The sequence below is a fragment of the Conger conger genome, chromosome 13, assembly GCF_963514075.1.
Source record: "Conger conger chromosome 13, fConCon1.1, whole genome shotgun sequence".
NCBI lineage: Eukaryota > Metazoa > Chordata > Actinopteri > Anguilliformes > Congridae > Conger > Conger conger.
The window spans coordinates 47,333,654-47,353,900 of record NC_083772.1 but is presented as its reverse complement, the minus strand read 5'-3'; the positions used below and the strand labels follow the sequence as shown (position 1 = coordinate 47,353,900).

General features: G+C 45.5%; 2 protein-coding genes and 1 pseudogene across 7 annotated transcripts in view; all 3 read left to right on the top strand.

Moving 5' to 3' along the window:
• atm (ATM serine/threonine kinase) overlaps positions 1 to 3,284 on the top strand; it is a 55,830-nt gene extending 52,546 nt beyond the window's left edge. For 4 of the 6 annotated variants that reach the window (XM_061216270.1, XM_061216272.1, XM_061216269.1 and 1 more), the window contains exons 60-63: positions 358 to 472; positions 1,006 to 1,069; positions 1,493 to 1,635; positions 1,885 to 3,284. In XM_061216270.1, the coding sequence (XP_061072254.1) occupies positions 358 to 472; positions 1,006 to 1,069; positions 1,493 to 1,635; positions 1,885 to 2,068 (506 nt within the window). In that variant the 3' untranslated portion in view covers positions 2,069 to 3,284. The remainder of the gene's footprint in view (positions 1 to 357; positions 473 to 1,005; positions 1,070 to 1,492; positions 1,636 to 1,884) is intronic. The other 2 variants (XM_061216268.1, XM_061216273.1) reach the window with 2 other exon arrangements.
• The window catches only part of LOC133107602 (uncharacterized), a 980,437-nt pseudogene that overhangs the window by 162,088 nt on the left and 798,102 nt on the right, over positions 1 to 20,247 (top strand).
• Positions 6,621 to 20,108, top strand: tmprss2 (transmembrane serine protease 2). The gene is made up of 13 exons (XM_061217613.1): positions 6,621 to 6,642; positions 8,280 to 8,369; positions 9,445 to 9,537; positions 9,906 to 10,022; positions 10,930 to 11,059; positions 11,229 to 11,339; positions 12,240 to 12,283; positions 13,288 to 13,456; positions 13,988 to 14,157; positions 14,547 to 14,642; positions 16,371 to 16,513; positions 18,675 to 18,827; positions 19,954 to 20,108. Exons 1-13 carry the CDS (start codon positions 6,621 to 6,623, stop codon positions 19,963 to 19,965), a joined length of 1,350 nt encoding a protein of 449 aa, XP_061073597.1. The 3' UTR covers positions 19,966 to 20,108.

The following is a 20,247-nucleotide window of genomic DNA, read 5'->3' as shown; positions in this document are numbered from 1 at the left end:
TTCTGAGACAGAGCGGAAGCCTTTAGGTGGTGACATGATGTTGGTGTTTGGTAAATGTTTAGTTGTCCTGGGACACAGAGCGGGATCCTGTAGGTGATGACATGATGTTGGTGTTTGGTAAATGTTTGGTTGTCCTGGGACACAGAGCGGGATCCTGTAGGTGATGACATGATGTTGGTGTTTGGTAAATGTTTGGTTGTCCTGGGACACAGAGCGGGATCCTGTAGGTGATGACATGATGTTGGTGTTTGGTAAATGTTTAGTTGTCCTGGGACACAGAGCGGGATCCTGTAGGTGATGACATGATGTTGGTGTTTGGTAAATGTTTGGTTGTTCTGTGAATCCGCCCCCTTCCAGGCGTGGCGTTTGAGCAGGGTAAGATCCTCCCAACCCCTGAGACCGTGCCCTTCCGGCTGTCCCGGGACATCGTGGACGGGATGGGCATCACAGGCGTGGAGGGTGTGTTCAGAAGGTGAGCTAACCCTGTTTAACCGCTCTTTCCAGTGGCTTCTTTTGTCTGCTTGTTCTTTGCCTGACCCAATCGGTCGAGGTCCACCCAACCCATTAAATGTTCCTTCAAAGAGAAGGAACTAGACGTTAGGAGCATTTCTTGAGCACGGAAACATGAGCGCAACCTTTGCAGATGCATTGCTTGACATATAAATGATCAACCTGTGGATCCACCTCTCCCCATCTGCCACATCTGTAACTGACGTGGCTTCAAACTGACGTTTGAAGGAGTGAGGACATTCCTTTCGCCTGATTCACATTTTCTCAATTCCCCGTCTTCACTTCGCCTTTTCTTTTTCTTGCCCGTCCTGATGCTAGCAGCTTGGAGCAGGGAAAGGAGCTTGTGGCTTGTTAGATTGTTGTAAATCTCATTGTGGCATCGCAGGGAAATGAAGGTTTAAACAGGCTCCAAGGCTTAGCAGAACGTTGTGCGGATGGCCTTGTCCGCAGCACGGCGGTGTTCTGTGTTCACGTGTTTGTCGTTGGCCTCTGCAGATGCTGTGAAAAGACCATGGAGGTCATGAGAAGCTCCCAGGAAGCCCTTCTGACCATCGTGGAGGTACAGAAATACGTCAGCGTTTCAGAGTTCACCTCACTCTCACCCAGCCATGGCAGGGATCTCCAGACTGGGGAAATGTAGTTTTAGTTTTAGAGAATATATTAAATGTCCATCTTTCCAGTTATTTTAGGTCCTGATATCCATAAGAAGACATTTGTGTGGTTTTGACGTGCCAAAAACGATCTTAGTCCAGTATTACATGTCCATTCTCCAGCACCTGTCATGACCTTTACCAAGAACAGGCTGTTTTAGTGACTGTGTCTTTAAGGCTAATTGATATGGATGAACCTCTGTTCTGATTGGCTGGTTAGCTCCAACAAGCTGAAGGCCGTCTGTGCCAAGGTGGGCTGTGCTGAAGAAAAGGAGCGTATTGTTGTGATGACACAACTTCACGCATTGTCTTCAAAATGTGTGTTTTTGCAGGTGCTCCTGTACGACCCTCTGTTTGACTGGACCATGAACCCTCTGAAGGCCTTCTACCTGCAGCAGGAGGAGCAGGCCGAGCTGAACGCCACCCTGGGCTCCACCCTGGGGGGAGATGTGCTGGACGCCCACCGCAAGGCCAGGTACACACACACACACACACACACACGGTATACACTCCGTGAGCACTTTATTAGGTATTTATTAGACTTATTTTTCAGACTTAAGTCTTCTTCAGCTGTAGCCTACCCCCTTAGAGGTTTGATGCATTGTGTGTTCAAAGATGCTCTTCTGCATACCACTGTTGTAATGTATGGCTATTTGCGTTACTGTCACCACGCTGTCAGCTCCTGACCTCTCTCATTAATAACGTGTGTGTGTGTGTTCCCCAGCAGTGAGACTCAGCGCTCTAACCAGGTGGCCGAGCGGGTGTTGCTCCGGCTGCAGGAGAAGCTGAAGGGGGTGGAGGGGGCGGCGGTGCTCAGTGTGAGTGGCCAGGTCAACCTGCTCATCCAGCAGGCTATGGACCCCAAGAACCTCAGCCGGCTGTTCCCTGGGTGGCAGGCCTGGGTGTAGCCCCACCCCGAGGGCCATGGACCCCAAGCACTTCAGCCGGCTGTTCCCTGGGTGGCAGGCCTGGGTGTAGCCCCACCCCGAGGGCCATGGACCCCAAGAACTTCAGCCACCTGTTCCCTGGGTGTTCCCACACCGAGGGCCATGGGCCCCAAGAACTTCAGCCACCTGTTCCCTGGGTGTTCCCACACCGAGGGCCATGGGCCCCAAGAACTTCAGCCACCTATTCCCTGGGTGTTCCCACACCGAGGGCACAGCAAGGTGACTGCGGAAACTTCCACCATTTCCAAGGAACTTCTCTGTTCTGTTCACTGCATCTCTTCTCAACATCACAGTGAACCAGATGGCTACATATAGTCTTTTTATAGAAACAGCCAGTGTAATTTATCTTAAATCAGTCTGTAAGAAAGGTACATTTCAGTCATATGATTGATAACTTGATAGTATGTTTTAACATGCCTGCTGTTTTTCCAGAATCTTAATTTCATCTTGTTGGAATCCAGAGGCTCCAGCATCCAGGGCCTCTCCCTGGTGTGGTACAGATGCTCTGGGAAATGCTCTAGATACAGATACAGTGCACAGAAACTTTTCAGAACGTGCAAGAAAGACACCAGTTCATTGTAGAAGTTCCCCAGTTCCATGTCTGTAAGCTTGTATGACTATTATTTGGTTAATGAATGTCCTGTTTTTTATCTGTTGCTTGAGACAGGATGGAACTATGGCAGGCAAACTTTGGTTCAGTCGATCTTGCAGTGGGTCCATTTATGAATTTTAACATTTTTTTGAAAGTGGTGTCATGCACAACTTTTCATTTCACCTTCCAAACCCACATGCAAAGACAGGAAATGAAGTACCTCTTGATATTAAGATATCCAAATAAAAATGCAAAATATGCATGTCCTTTATCTGCACATTTGTAATCTATAAATGGTATGAAAATACTTGAAAATGTCAATTTGAAAACCTTTATGCCAGTACGAAGACATAGTGCACTTAATGAAAACTGTTAACCAAACCCCGATATTGCATGGTTTATATAACCAACCATATGAATGTGTTATATACATATGTTGAATATTTTCAGAAATAAACGTTTCTATCTTTTATACCTAAGCCTGTGATGTCTGATAGTTGCAACTTATTCTGTATCATTTTAAAACAACTTGCCTTAAAGAGATGTTGAATGTAAGAATGTAAAACCATAAAATAAAATATCATTTGTAAGGGAATGAAAAGTGAAAGTTGTTTTATTTGCAGTAAATGTATTTGGGTTTTTTTGTGTGCTCTATTGATGTGTGAATATTGGTGGTATGAATACAAAAATCAGATTAACTTCTTAAATGTAAGCTGTGCTGTACAGTCTTACTGTATATTTACTGTTGGCTGTTGCCACTTTCTTTCATTTTAACGTTCAATAGATTCTGAAAGAATGGCATGCTGCTCTTGCATTATACATTGACTTTCAGCCCATATTTTATGTAATTTCTAAACAAAATATTAGAACTTTGGCAGATGCTTTTAGACAAATGATGTAGCGAAGTGGATTTCGGGTGGTATTACAAAGCTAGAGATGGACAAAGTTACACACATTAAGTGCAACTATCAAGGTGCTTGCCTTGAGACCTATGAGACATCGTGAGTGAAGGTTGGCTTATTAGAAATGAAAACATTGAGATGTGTAAAAGAGCTGTAGATGTCTGTAGGGAGAGTCTGGAAGGGACAGTCACACACACAGCTCAGTGTGTACAGTCACACACACAGCTCAGTGTGTACAGTCACACACACAGCTCAGTGTGTACAGTCACACACACAGCTCATACATTACATATTACATTATTGGCATTTGGCAGACGCTCTTATCCAGAGCGACGTAAAACAAAGTGCATACCCATAACCAGGGATAAGTTCGCTGAAAAGACCCTAGAGGGAAGTACAATTTCAACTGCTACCTGTACAACAAAGATAAGGACGAGGGCCTTTTTCTTTTTTTTCTTTTTTGAGAACAAAGAAACAAAGAAACAGCAAATGTGACCAAAGTTAACTATCCAAACACTGCTTACCTAGCCAAACTAAAAATACCGATACACAAAGCAAGTCACAGAGACAACAATTAAGGTTCACAGGGAGGTAGGGAGGGATGGGGAGAGGTGCTGCTTGAAGAGGTGTGTCTTCAGCTTGCGCTTGAAGGTGGGGAGAGATTCTACAGTTCTGACCTCAACGGGGAGTTCGTTCCACCACCGTGGAGCCAGAACAGACAGTAGTCGTGAGCGTGATGTGGAGGTTCGGAGAGGGGGAGGTGCCAAGCGGCCTGTGGAGGCTGAACGAGGGGTGTAGGGTCTAATGATTTTTTGTAGGTAAGCTGGGGAAGACCCTTTAACTGCTTGGAAGGCTAGCACCAATGTTTTGAATTTGATGCGAGCCATGACAGGCAGCCAGTGGAGGGAAGTAAGCAGGGGGGTGACGTGTGAGTATTTGGGAAGGTTGAAGACCAGACGAGCTGCTGCATTCTGGATGAGTTGGAGGGGTCTGATGGCAGACGCTGGGAGGCCAGCCAAGAGGGAATTGCAGTAGTCCAGGCGGGACAGAACCATCGCTTGGACCAGGAGCTGGGTCGAGTAGGGAGTGAGAAAGGGGCGGATTCTCTGTATGTTGTATAGGAAGAACCTGCATGACCGGGCCACCGCCACAATGTTCTCGGAGAGGGACAGTCTGCTGTCCATCACCACGCCGAGGTTCCTTGCACTGGGTGACGGCGTGAGTGTGGTATCCCAGAGGGAAATGGAGAGATCCAGATGGGGAGAGGTTTTAGCAGGGATGAATATCATTTCAGTCTTGCCTGGGTTGAGCTTTAGATGGTGGTTGTCCATCCAGCTCTGGATGTCCCTCAGGCAAGCAGAGATACGGGCTGAAACCTGAGTATCAGATGGCGGGAACCAGACGAAGAGTTGGGTATCGTCCACGTAGCAGTGGTAGGATAGCCCATGTGCAGTGATCACAGGGCCAAGGGAGCGAGTGTAAAGAGAAAAAAGAAGCGGGCCTAGGACTGAGCCCTGGGGAACTCCTGTGGCGAGGGGCCGAGGTGTCGATACCGAACCAGCCCAGGCAACCTGGAAGGAGCGACCAGAGAGGTAGGACTCAATCCAGTTCAGGGCTGTGCCACAGATGCCCGTTGCTGACAGGGCAGACAGGAGGATGGAGTGATCCACAGTGTCGAAGGCAGCAGAGAGATCTAGAAGAATGAGGACAGAGGAGAGGGAGGCTGCTCGTGCGGCATGGAGTGACTCACTGACGGAGAGGAGCGCAGTCTCTGTCGAGTGGCCCGATCTGAAGCCAGACTGATGGGGGTCTAGCAGGTTGTTGTTAGAAAAGAAAGAAGAAAGTTGAGTAGAAGCGGCTCGTTCTATAGTTTTAGAAAGGAAAGGAAGAAGAGATACCGGGCGGTAGTTCTGGATGATGGAGGGATCCAGAGTAGGCTTTTTTAGCAGCGGAGTGATGTGGGCCCTCTTGGAGGATGCCGGAAAACAGCCGGAAGACAGGGAGGAGTTGACAAGGGAGGTGACAAATGGGAGAATGTCAGGTGTGATAGTTTGGAGAAGAGAAGAGGGGATAGGGTCAAGGGCACAGGTTGTAGGGCGGTGGCAGAGCAGGAGTTGAGAAACATCAGAGTCTGTAAGGGGGGAGAAAGTGGAAAAGGAAGGGATGGGCCTAGAGGGGGGAGGAAGGGCACAGTGAGGGGGGAGGTGGTTGTAAAGGACAGGACAGGACACACAGCTCAGTGCGTACAGTCACACAGCTCAGTGCATACAGTCACACAGCTCAGTGCATACAGTCACACAGCTCAGTGCATACAGTCACACAGCTCAGTGCGTACAGTCACACAGCTCAGTGTGTACAGTCACACAGCTCAGTGCATACAGTCACACAGCTCAGTGTGTACAGTCACACACACAGCTCAGTGCATACAGTCACACAGCTCAGTGTGTACAGTCTGAGAGATTTTTATACATAATTTTTTTTTATAATTGTACAAATACTCAACATTCATCAGGAAATGACTAGTGGAATTCTGTCAATTTTCTGTTGTATATTGTGGAAAATTAATTAATTTCTTGAAGCAGCTACAAAGCTGTAGCCCCTTTTCCACTGGGCTTTATCTTCAAGCATTTACAGGAATGGGCCGGTATTGGCTCAGGCGGTAAGATCAGTCGTCTGGCAGCCGGAGGGTTGCTGGTTCTATCTCACCCTGGGTGTGTCGAAGCGTCCGTGAGCAAGCCACCTAATCGCCAATTGCTCCTGACGTGAGCTGGATGTTTGAAAAAAACATCCAGATTCCTGCATTCTATACCGTCTTAACTGCTGTGATTTCTTTGTATTATAAGTATTTTAACTAAATCTTCCTCTCAGTCCAGTGTGAGCACTAACAGCTCGGCTTGCTTCAGGACAGTGAAAGCTGTGGAAATGTGTTCCACAAAGGAGTGGCTCTCCTCTGTCCACATTATTGCCCAGGGTGTGCCCAAGTGGATTTTTATGGAGATGATTCTGCTGCTCAGTACAGATGCAGTCCAAGCTCGCTGGAGGTAAGTAATATTCCTCTGGAGTGCGGAATGTACAGAAGTAATGTCGAACTTAACTTGCAGATGTTTGGTTTTTGTTTCATTACTATGTTTAATTGATTCCTGCACATATTTTACTGCTACAATTGATTAATGTATATCCTACGCTTTAGCCTGCATAACAATGAGTTATGATTCAGTCTTGCAAGAGAACTATTCAGCTTTGTTACTGTATTACTACTAAGTTTTCAACTACAGGTAGCCTACGCTGAATTGAACCTATGGCATTATTGATTTTGCAGTAAATAACAGGTTGTTCTTGATGTACTTTGATACCAGTCTCTCCAAATGCGAGTAAGTCACAATTGTTTTTTTTTAGAACTAATGGGAATTATTTCTTTACAAATAAATGTAGGAAAGACTTGCAGCATAAGAACAACTATGACCACCGATGGGGTAAATGTCTTCTTTTGCGTGTTTTTGCCTGAAATGCATGTTAAATTAGATTCAGATCAAAACAAGACAGTTTTGATCTGAATTGTTTTTATTTATTTATTTATTACTTCTCAGCCGCATAATGGCTTCCTTGACTGTCATTAGCACAACTCTGGTCCTCACGCCAATAACAGACTCCAAAGGCATAAGCCTAGAATCAAGGGCTTATTCCAATCACTTATTTTTCTCCTGTTCTCCTTTCCTTGCTCCAGACCTGCCACCTTTAGGAACATTCCAACCTGTTTAATTTTCCTTTAGGAGCTAAAAGTAGAAGTTAGGCACTCCCACTCTTGCCGTTGAGCATGAAAACATGAGCACATGCTTTGCAGAAATATTTTATCTTAAAGTGTGGTGTATAAATCATGGACCAGTGGGTCCACCTCTCCCCATCTGCCGTGTCTGTAACTGACCTGTGGATCCACCTTAGGCAAAGGAGCAGGGAAAAAAAGGGATGAGGAAAAATGCCCAAGACTAGACTGATGCCGTTCTAAAGAAGTGATTGAATACACCTGACTAATCAGACAGTTGAGAAGCCAACTGTCCAGTTACTTTTGATCCCCTAAAAAAAAGGGGGGGGAGTATGTATTAAGACATTACATTATTGGCATTTGGCAGACACTCCTATCCAGAGCGACATACAGTTGATTAGACTAAGCAGGAGATAATCCTCCCCTGGAGCAATGCAGGGTTAAGGGCCTTGCTCAAGGGCCCAAAGGCTGTGTGGATCTTATTGTGGCTACACCGGGATTCAAACCACCAACCTTTGTGTCCCAGTCATTCACCTTAACCACTACGCTACAGGCCGCTCTGTATGTAATTTCTACACAGATCACCCAATATGGATGTAAATACCCTGAAATTAAAGGTGACGGTCTGTACTTTAACCTAATTATTCATCATTTTATTTCAAATCAAATTCAGTACAGAGCCAAAAGAACAGAAATGGTACCACTGTCCAAATACTTACGGACTGCACTGTGCTGTCGGGCAGGATGCAGGTTCCTGCTTTGTGAATGGTGGCTTCCAGCAGGAAGAGGAAAGGCCGCCTCCCTTCAACCCCTCGAAGAGTCTGTATCCTCCACTAGCCCCAGACTGCCTCTCTGATGTGCCCCAGTACACCCCCCATAGTGCCCCCTGTGTCTCTGCTGTCCCTTCCATTGCCCCAGCTGATACCCCTGCTGTTACCCCTGCTGATACCAGCACTGTGGTAAACACCCCAGAGCCTACGCCGACTGAGCCAGCACGGTACAGCAAAGGTAACTGCTTCATTATTTTAACTTTTGAACATACAGCAGGTTTATAAATCTATTAACTGCACACAAAAAATCTATTGGAATTTTAGCATGAATTTGTGCTGCCACAATTGCAGGTATGTGGTTTATGTTGACAAAGGACCACCCTTTACATTGTTCAGACCAGCGTCATATATTTGAAAAGGATAGCAGTAAAATTCCAGCGTACTGTTGACATTTTTTAAAAGGGACATCTCTGCTTGGAAAAGTTATTGGAGGGGGACGGCTTCCCAGTGCTCAGGGGTGTGAGGGATACAGTCTGTTGGGACGGAATTGTTTGTTGCTTGAGTGACTTCTTTTGGCCATCCGGGTGCCTGTGCCTTGCTCACGTATGAGTGGGTCATTTAATAATGATAAAAAGAACAGAAGAAAGAAAGAAAGATTGTTTTCCCCTTCCATGGAGATCTAAGTTTGAGGTTTTTTCTCTGATGTTTGTGGAGGTGTGGTACTTTTGCTGTTAATATGGGTGAAACCACACGGGTCTTTTTGGGTTTTGGTCTGCAGTAAAAGAGTTACCTTGGGTTATGGTCTGAGCTTGTTGGGTTATGGTCAGAGCTTGTTGGGTTACAGTCAGAGCTTGTTGGGTTATGGTCTGAGCTTGTTGGGTTATGGTCTGAGCTTGTTGGGTTATGGTCAGAGCTTGTTGGGTTACAGTCAGAGCTTGTTGGGTTATGGTCAGAGCTTGTTGGGTTATGGTCAGAGCTTGTTGGGTTATGGTCAGAGCTTGTTGGGTTATGGTCAGAGCTTGTTGGGTTATGGTCAGAGCTTGTTGGGTTATGGTCAGAGCTTGTTGGGTTACAGTCAGAGCTTGTTGGGTTATGGTGTGCAGTAAAAGAGCTTGGGGGGGGGTCATATTCTGTTTACTGGTGAGGAAGTGATTTGATGTTTAAGTGTGACTTTCCCTTCTTCATTCCCCCGTTCTCTCTCTCTCTCTCTCTCTCTCTCTCTTTCTCTCTCTCTCTCTCTCTCTCTCTCTCTCTCTCTCTATCCCTCCCTCCCTCTCCCTCCCTCTCTATCCCTCCCTCTCTCACCCTCTCAGGAGTTAGTAAAGCTTGTTGGAAATTCATTGTGGCCGGATTGGTCAGTGCGCTGCTTCTCCTGGTAGTGGCTGGGGTTCTGGTTTGGTACTTCTGTAAGTACAGCATCACCCTGCTTCTTTGGCTTCATGCGGTGTTCTTCAGCATTTTGGTGCAGCTATCTGGTCAATCAGAACAGATATGATATCACTGATATCAATGAGCCTTAAAGACACAGTCACTAAAACAGCCTGTTCTTGGCAAAGCTCATGAGAGGCACTGGTCATGTAAAACTGGATAGAGATTGTTTTTGGTATTTAAAACCGCACAAACATTGTCTTATGGATTTCAGGACCTAAAAAAAAAAAACACTGGAAAGTTGTACAATTTGGGGCCAATAAAAGGGTTTGTTTGGAATGTCCTGTTCTCTGTATGTGTTGTGTGTGTGTTTTACCTTCTCTTACCCAAACGCCTTCCTCTTTAGTGTCCTCGCGGTGTCTTTCCGGGGTGTCTTGTAATGGCGGTGGTCACTGCATCAGCCCCTCCCAGTGGTGTGACGGGGTAATGGACTGCCCGGGGGGGCAGGATGAGGCACAGTGCTGTAAGTGTCACTCAGCATGACATCATTATGACATCATCCACTCAGCATGACATCATTCTGCACACTGTCCACTGCAGCCTGCCATGACATCATTCAGCACACTGTCCACTCAGCATGACATCATTCAGCACACTGTCCACTGCAGCCTGCAGTGACGTCATTCAGCACACTGTCCATTGCAGCCTGCAGTGACATCATTCAGCACACTGTCCACTGCAGCCTGCAGTGACGTCATTCAGGCGGAGGTTTAGAAGCAACAGAAATCGAGACCATAGAATTATCAAGCTCTGACATTTTTAACAAAAAATAGTTAGTGTGATAACTGTTTTTTATATGGCAATTTGATAGGATTTTGATATTGTACATTCAGACTGTTAGTGTGTTTGCCATTTTCAGAACTGACCTTTGTTAGGATGTGAAAGCTTTGAAGATCAATATCTCCAAACTTCTCCGAATGCAGATAGAACCTTATAATCCCAAGGTCACAAAACGTTGAATCAGGTCCCCTGTAGAGGCTGATGATATACATTGTGCATGGTTTTGAAAAGACGGAGATTAGCAGAAAAGGGACTTGTGTCATTAATTACGGATTCTTGGAAAGTATTAATTATGATGGCTATACCCTTTTATGAGCTGTTTCTTATGATTACAAAAACTGTTTTGAAACTAAAACCATATGCATGAATGATCACTACTTATGTTTGTTAAAGTTAATTGTAAAACACATAATAGTCATATTATCATTGTTATGGTCAAACAGCCACCAGCTGTGGAGTGGATTGTGTGATATTGCAGTGACACAGACACAGAAAGGAAAGTGAGTGATTGTGAAAGGAAGTGAGTGATTGTGAAAGGAAGCGAGTGATTGTGAAAGGAAGTGAGTGAAGGGCGATCTCTTTCTCCCCAGTCCGGCTCCATGGGCCCCAGTTCGTTCTCCAGGCGTACGGTGGGGCCGGCGGGACGTGGAAGCCTGTGTGTGCCAAGGGCTGGGGCAGAAACTTTGGGCTGGCGGCATGTGGACAGATTGGATATGACAGGTGGGCTCTGCTGCTGTGCACTGAAGAGCTGCTCTGAACCTGTTGAGTATGTTGTCTTGGGCCCGGGTGGGGAGGTGGGGGGCAATGCTCTGTGAACTTGTGCTGGATATTATTGGGCCCTGGAATTTCACCCAGCAGCCCTACGTATGTATTCTTTGTTTCTCCACAGAGAGACCTACGTTAGCTCTGAGGAGGTCACTTTCTATGACCCCAATGGGTACATGCATTTGGCCACTGCCTCAGACCCAGATACTCTTCTCCAGCAGAACCTGGTCAGCAGGTAAGGCTCCAGCAGAACCTGGTCAGCAGGTAAGGCTCCAGCAGAACCTGGTCAGCAGGTAAGGCTCCAGCAGACCCTGGTCAGCAGGTAAGGCTCCAGCAGAACCTGGTCAGCAGGTAAGGCTCCAGCAGAACCTGGTCAGCAGGTAAGGCTCCAGCAGAACCTCGTCAGCAGGTAAGGCTCTTAACTGCAGGAGCTTCCCAGATTAAGGACGTTTCTGGAGCCATAACTTCCTTATGTATGTAAGGAATGTAGTCCTGTCTCAGCATCATCCTCCAAAACTCCCCTTCAGGAACCAGCTTCAACACGAGTGAGACAGAACTTTTATCATGAGCAATACTGATAAAAGTTATCAATACGGAGTGTTGTTGAAGTTATTTTCGGAATATTGCGTTGAGTATGTCCTGTGTCTGATTCTGTGGTGTAGTTATATTAGGAAGTATGTGCTGTCTGAGTCTCTGGAGTAGTTCAGCAGAAACATCATCAATCTTGCATTGCTCACTGAACAAGGGTTGGCCCCCGCCCCACTGCTCACCAGAGACCTCCCCTCATTGGCTGAGACTGGCCTGTGTAGTCTGCCTGTCTAAATAGTCTCCAGGGCTGCAACTACACGGTTTGGCTGGTGGAAAAGGTACAAGCCAGAGATGGGGGTTAATTTCAATTAAATAACACAAATTCATCTAAATTCAATCCAGCAACTGGGAAAATCCTTATAGAAAATTGTATTTTTCCATTAATTTCAGAAATTAAGAAATTTAAAGTAGAATTGGCCCCCAACCATTTGTCTATCTTCTGCAGCAATAAGACAGGCTTAAAAATGTTTGAGAAAAGGGAAACCTTTCACTGGATGAATTGGGTATTGTAACTTCAGTTCCCATAACAGAGCTCTCCTCTTCTCAGCGAATACTGCTCTGGAAACCGTGTCGTCTCCCTGCGCTGCATCGGTAGGTCTATTCTCATTTCTGCTTCTTCTGATTTCTACGATCATATTGAACTTGTGGACAAGAATACATGTTCAATGCATTTACTATAAGCATGTAGCAGACAATGGACAGTAAATAATATGTTCTCATGAAAACTCCTTCATGTATAGATTTTCAAAGTTTCTTATGTAAACAACTTTCAGTTTGGCATTTCGTGCCACCTGGTATGTCAGAGTGATGTAATTTTCTGCATCGGTGACATGCAGTAGCACATAATATGCCAATGTGTGGTTACTGATATAAGCATTTGTTTATGATTTTATAGTGTCTATGTACCACTTATGGAGGGGTTATATTAGCTATTATTAATAGCATGAAAAAACCCCAGATTTTGTCCAGGAAACCAGTTAATAAAAGAAGTGAAGAAGTAAACTAATAACTCAATCATCTAATCAGTCAATAGATCAATTATTATCAATGACTATAATCAGTCCTTCACTATCATTCACTATTATCAGTAAATCAGACTCTTAGCCGTAAGTTGATCAGTAACAAAATCTAATAAATCTGTGTAATAAATCTGTGCAATAAATCTGCATAATTTCATATTCCTCCGTCTCAGATATTCATGGTGTGGGGGCAGGGGGTGTGAATTAAGTTACGTTTTTTCCTGTAGATTGTGAATTCACTTCATGTTTCTCCTGTAGATTGTGAATTCACTTCCTGTTTCTCATGTAGATTGTGAATTCACTTCCTGATTGTGAATTCACTTCCTGTTTCTCCTGAGAATTGTGAATTCACTTCCTGTAGATTGTGAGTTCACTTCCTGTTTCTCCTGTAGATTGTGAGTTCACATCCTGTTTCTCCTGTAGATTGAGTTCACTTTCTGTTTCTACTATAGTTTGTGAGTTCACTTCTTGTTCCTTCTGTAGATCATGAGTTCACTTTCTGTTTCTACTATAGTTTGTGAGTTCACTTCCTGTGTCTCCTGTATATTGTGAGTTCACTTTCTGTTTCTGCTCTAGAGTGTGGCACCCGAGTGGCCCTCCCAGGGTCACGGATTGTGGGTGGGGAGATATCCATCAGGGGGGCGTGGCCATGGCAGGTCAGCCTGTGGGCGGGGTTTACGCACATGTGTGGTGGGTCCATCATCACCCCCTACTGGATAGTGACGGCAGCTCACTGCTTAGAAACGTGAGTCTAACAAACCAACTGCCGCACTGCTTAGAAACGTGAGTCTAACAAACCAACTGCCGCACTGCTTAGAAACGTGAGCCTAACAAACCAACTGCCGCACTGATAGAAACGTGAGCCTAACAAACCAACTGCCACACTGCTTAGAAATGTGAGCCTAACAAACAAACTGTCGCACTGCTTAGAAACGTGAGTCTAACAAACAAACTGCCGCACTGCTTAGAAACGTGAGTCTAACAAATCAACTGCCGCACTGCTTAGAAACGTGAGTCTAACAAACCAACTGCCTCACTACTTAGAAACATTTACCCTTCCTGTGCAACTGTCCAAAAGCTATGGACAGAATTGAGGTAATCCCATGTTTTTCGCGGAAATATTTTCAGAATCTCATTTTTATATTTATTGTATATGCAAAATGCATACTTTATTCTTTGTGACATGAAAGATGGGATACTTGTACCAGAGTAGGTTTGTTAAACCCTGGCTTGTTGCCCTGGCCCTGTGCTCATCCAGTCTGTGGTCAAAATGCAGGTTCACAGAAGCGAGCGACTGGACCGTGTACGCTGGGTTCCTGGACCAGTACGACATGTTCAGAGGCACAGGAGTCTCTGTGTCTCGCCTCATCTCCAACACGTACGACGGCTCAACCAGCAATAACGATGTCGCTCTTATGAAGCTGAGTCAGCCGCTTAAAATGTCAGGTAGACCTCTACCCCACCTCCCATTCCCTCTCTCCATCTCTCTCTCTGCTTTTTTTTCTTTCCCTCTCTCCCATTCTCTTACCCATTTGATGGATGGAGCAGCTTGTTCATTTTGAGTGAGGTAGTCTCTAGCCCAGTGGCTAAGGTACATGACCCGAAAGGTTCTCCAGGGAGGGATTGTTCCCTGCTTAGTCTGATCAACTGTCAGTCGCTTTGGATAAAAGCATTAGCTAAATAACTAATGTAATATAATGTGTTTACTTGTAAAATTCTGCAAGTTTCTAAAAATGAACCCTGAACTAGTAGCCCACCACTCCAGACAAGGGCTTTTATTGTTCTCTCTGTAGTATGGTGGAGTTTTTAAAACCAGATCCTTGTCTGTGTTGCAGATGATGTGAAACCAGTGTGTTTGCCTAATTTTGGCCAGGACTTTGCCTCCCCCAGAACATGCTGGACATCAGGATGGGGAGCCATTCGTGAAATGGGTCAGTGAGCAGCACAAACCACAACCAGTTCAACCAACATAAAGGGTTATGGTTCAATAAGCGGGTTATGTTTCGATAAGCAGGTTGTGGTTTCTTAAGCAGGTTGTGGTGTTCTGCGGGTTGTGGTTCGTTAAGTGGGTTGTGGGTTGTTAAACGGGTTGTGGTTTGTTAAGCGGGTTATGCTTCAATAAGCGGATTGTGGTTTGTTAAACGGGTTGTGGTTTGTTAAGCGGGTTATGGTTTGATAAGCGGGTTGTGGTTTGTTAAGCAGGTTGTGGTGTTCTGCGGGTTGTGGTTCTTTAAGCGGGTTGTGGTTGGTTAAGTGGGTTGTGGCTTGTTAAACGGGTTGTGGTTTGTTAAACGGGTTGTGGTTTGTTAAATGGGTTATGGTTCGATAAGCGGGTTATGTTTCGATAAGCAGTTTATGGTTTCTTAAGCAGGTTGTGGTGTTCTGCGGGTTGTGGTTTTTAAGCAGGTTGTGGTTCAATAAGCGGGTTGTGGTTTGTTAAACAAGTTGAGGTTTGTTAAGCAGGTTGTGATGTTCTGCGGGTTGTGGTTTGTTAAACGAGTTGTGGTTTATTAAGCGGGTTATGGTTCGATAAGCGCGTTATGTTTCGATTATCGGGTTGTGGTTTGTTAAGCGGGTTGTGGTGTTCTGCCGGTTATGGTTTGTTAAGCAGGTTGTGGTTCAATAAGTGGGTTGTGTTGTTCTGCAGGTTGTGGTGTTCTGTGGGTTGTGGTTTTTAGGCAGGTTGTGGTTTCTTAAGCAGGTTGTGGTTTGTTAAGCGGGTTGTGGTTCAATAAGCGGATTGTGGTTTATTAAGCGGTTTATGGTTCAATTAAGCGGATTGTGGTTTGTTAAGCAGGTTGTGGTGTTCTGTGGGTTGTGGTTTGTTAAGCGGGTTATGGTTCAATAAGCAGGTTATGGTTTCTTAAGCAGATTGTGGTGTTCTGCGGATTGCAGTTTTTAAGCAGGTTGTGGTTTCTTAAGCGGGTTTTGGTTTGTTAAGCGGGTTGTGGTTCAATAAGCGGATTGTGGTTTGTTAAGCGGGTTATGGTTCAATAAGCAGGTTATGGTTTCTTAAGCAGATTGTGGTGTTCTGCGGATTGCGGTTTTTAAGCAGGTTGTGGTTTCTTAAGTGGGTTTTGGTTTGTTAAACGGGTTGTGGTTCAATAAGCGGATTGTGGTTTGTTAAACGGGTTGTGGTGTTCTGCGGGTTGTGGTTCGAAAAGCGCGTTATGTTTCGATTATCGGGTTGTGGTTTGTTAAGTGGGTTGTGGTGTTCTGCGGGTTATGGTGTTCTGTGGGTTGTTCAATAAGCGGATTGTGGTTCAATAAGCGGATTGTGGTTTGTTAATTTGGTTGTGGTGTTCTGCGGGTTGTGGTTTGTTAAGCAGGTTGTGGTTTTTAAGCGGGTTGTGGTTCAATAAGCAGGTTGTGGTGTTCTGCGGGTTGTGGTTTGTTAAGCGGGTTGTGGTGTTCTGCGGGTTATGGTGTTCTGTGGGTTGTGGTTTGTTAAGCAGGTTTTGGTGTTCTGCGGGTTGTGGTGTTCTGTGGGTTGTGGTTTGTTAAGCGGGTTGTGGTGTTCTGCGGGTTGTGGTTTTTAAGCGGGTTGTGGTGTTCTGCGGGTTGTGGTTTTTAAGCAGGTTGTGGTTTCTTAAGCGGGTTGTGGTTTCTTAAGCGGGTTGTGGTGTTTTGCGAGTCTCTATCTTTCCTCGTTATTCCAGGACCTTCCTCACAGTTCCTGCGGGATGCCGAGGTGCCTCTGATTAACAGGTCGGTCTGTAACAGCCCACCCGTGTATGACGGAGCGATCACTGAGGCCATGATCTGTGCTGGCTTCCTCCAGGGCGGTGTGGACTCCTGCCAGGTAACGCCCTCCTGCACGGGGCCAACATCTCAACCAGGGGGGCCACACATTATGACCGCACACCCAGACCCCATTATGATTCCAGCAGACTTTCTGCAGTTTGCGATGAACAGGATCATGATTCGAGTTTCATGAGCAAACCAAAAATGCATTCCCAGCTGTGGTGGATGTCGCTGATTTGCGGGAGATTGATGATCTCTCACAGGTGTCGGGGGAGCTCATGCTAAAATAAAATCTGTCCCTCCCTGAAGTGCTCTCTTTAAAGGGTTACATTTGGAAAGAGGAGTGGTACCTCCGTCATGGTTCCTGTGACACCAGCAACAAAGACTACGAGAGCGGTGTACTAGTAACTGTAATTAATGACTGTTGTGTGTATATTTTCTGAGCAGGGGAGAAATGTGAGTTTGTACATTTTACACTCCCAAATGGCAATCCATCTCCCTAGTATTATGTAAAGGCAAATGTTAAATGGCAGCTTAAAGGTTCAAATTCCTGTTTGAGTAGGCAGGGCATTCATGTGGGTGATGCTTGTTTTAGTGGTTTTCTTTCACACAAAGACTAAAACAAAAAGATTTCAACATGCATTAGATATTTCATATGGACAGCAACCACGATTGTGAAATGCTTCACATATTCACACACAAAGAGTATTGTTTCAGACATGTTAAGCAAGATTTTCAGATGTTATGACCAATTCTTTTCCAGAACATCCACCTATAAGGTTAGCATTTTTGTGTAATCAGAAGTAAAATCTTTGGAAAAGTCAGAGATCTGTTCAATGTATTAAGTTCCTCCATGATATATCTGTGGGACTTTCCATCAGAAATCAATCATTTTAAAGTTTATATGTTAACATATACCATATGAAAGACTGTTCGAATGTGGTTTGATTAACAAGAATTACCAACCATTCAGGAGACAGGGGGTCTCAAAGTTGACCCATATTGGACCCTACCTAAAGACACAGATATGGGTAATTCCATGTCATTTCAACACACGTTTGGACTGCATCATCACATGAAATTTGGCTTCATAAGAAACCCCAGTAACCAAAATTACACTTCTCAGGTTTTGCTCTTTTTGCAGGTTTGCACTCATTTGCATGACTCCATGACTTTGACTTGCCCCCTTGCCCTGATAACCTGACGGTGTTTACATTATAACCTAACTTTGGTGAAAATTTATTTTTCCCTTTTTCTCCCAATTTGGTAGCCAAATCTAATCCAATTAGTGTTAGCTGGGGATACCCCACCCGCACCCCGTCCCTCGGCCCGAAGGGATCTGGCGATCCGAGAACAACACGCCGCCTTCAAGCCGTCTCGTCTCATGCTCGAGATGTCCAGGGTGCTGTTGTGCGCGCCGATTTGCTAACCCAAGTCCCTCCCTCTGGAGCAGCGAGCCAATTGTGCCGCTCCACGAGAGCCGCCCAAACTTGCCTTTTGGCAGGACTGCACTTTGAGTTTGAAAGGATGCAATGACAATGCGGTTGAAGTGCAGATTGTCAGCTTTAATTTGAGGGTATTTTCATCAGGCATCTAAAAATATTGGACAGTTTAACGCAATGTAGAATAAATAATCCCTTTTAATATCTGGTTGCATATCCTTTGCATGCAATGACTGCTTGAAGTCTGCAATGCATAGACATCTCCAGATGCTGGGTCTCTTCTCTGGTGATGCTCTGCCAGGCCTGTACTGCAGCCCTCTTCAGCTCCTGCTTGTAAACTCAAAGTGCTAGGGTACAGAACCAAAATAACAGAAAATGTGTCACTGTCCAATGAATTATGGTGCTCACTGTATGTAAAAGAGCTGGTGAAGATCTATGTGGTGTTTTTCTTACTACCTACAGTAATCCAGATGAGGCAAGTCAAAGTCATGGAGTCACGCAAATTAGCGCTAACTTTGTTAGCCCATATCGCCCAGATTGAAAATCTGTGCCATTTTGGTTGCAGGGGTTTCTTATAAGGCCAAAACAACATTCAAAATCTCATAAAAATATCATGGATTTACCCATATCTTCAAAAATAAACATAACAGTATGGTTCTCTTACAATTGGAAAGTTTATAAACAAGATTATCCACAATTTCAATACTTTTAGTCCAAAATAAAAAAGGGAAACATCCAGTAAAACTGCCCCCCACACAGTGTTTCTGTGCTCCCCAGGGTGACAGCGGGGGCCCTCTGGTGACAGAGGAGGCGTCTGTATGGTGGCTTGTAGGGGACACTAGCTGGGGCCATGGCTGTGCCAGGCCCAACAGCCCTGGGGTCTATGGCTACATGCCTGCCTTTTTGGAATGGATCTATCAGCAAATGCAGGTACATTTAACTGTGGAATGAGCGTGGCACAGCCTGTAGCCTAGTGGCTAAGGTACATGATTGGGGCAGCCTGTAGCCTAGTGGCTGAGGTACATGACTGGGGCAGCCTGTAGCCTAGTGGCTGAGGTACATGACTGGGGCAGCCTGTAGCCTAGTGGGTAAGGTACATGACTGGAACAGCCTGTAGCCTAGTGGCTAAGGTACATGAGTGGGGCAGCCTGTAGCCTAGTGGTTAAGGTACATGACTGGGGCAGCCTGTAGCCTAGTGGCTAAGGTACATGACTGGGGCAGCCTGTAGCCTAGTGGCTAAGGTACATGACTGGGGCAGCCTGTAGCCTAGTGGCTGAGGTACATGACTGGGGCAGCCTGTAGCCTAGTGGGTAAGGTACATGACTGGAACAGCCTGTAGCCTAGTGGCTAAGGTACATGAGTGGGGCAGCCTGTAGCCTAGTGGTTAAGGTACATGACTGGGGCAGCCTGTAGCCTAGTGGCTAAGGTACATGACTGGGGCAGCCTGTAGCCTAGTGGCTAAGGTACATGACTGGGGCAGCCTGTAGCCTAGTGACTAAGATACATGACTGGGGCAGCATGTAGTCTAGTGACTAAGGTACACGACTGGGGCAGCATGTGGTCTAGTGGCTAAGGTACATGACTGGGGCAGCATGTAGCCTAGTGGCTAAGGTACATGACTGGGGCAGCCTGTAGCCCAGTGGCTAAGGTACATGACTGGGGCAGCATGTAGTCTAGTGACTAAGGTACATGACTGGGGCAGCCTGTAGCCTAGTGGCTAAGGTACATGAGTGGGGCAGCCTGTAGCCCAGTGGCTAAGGTACATGACTGGGGCAGCCTGTAGCCTAGTGGCTAAGGTACATGACTGGGGCAGCCTGTAGCCTAGTGGCTAAGGTACATGACTGGGGCAGCCTGTAGCCTAGTGACTAAGATACATGACTGGGGCAGCATGTAGTCTAGTGACTAAGGTACACGACTGGGGCAGCATGTAGTCTAGTGGCTAAGGTACATGACTGGGGCAGCATGTAGCCTAGTGGCTAAGGTACGAGACTGTACAAAAAAAAAGCTCTCGTCTAGATCTTAATTGAATGTTTACTTTTTGTCTTTTTTTTTACAGAAATATAGATGAACGATTCAGATGGATCTCATCGGCCATAAATCGGCAAATCTTGAAAGTCTTGATATCTTCTTAAGATTTCCATTTCTTTTAGATGAAGAAGTAGGTTGTTTACTTCATTGTAGTGGACACTCTGAAGAGTTTGGTTTAAATACCCACCCACCCCCATCAATGAATGACTGTTGATATGTGTGATTCACAATTGTTTGTTCTTCAAAATGTAACACTCTACACTTATTTGTTGATATTTTCATACAAAGATCTAATTTTGCATTCATACGTGTGAAATAGTTT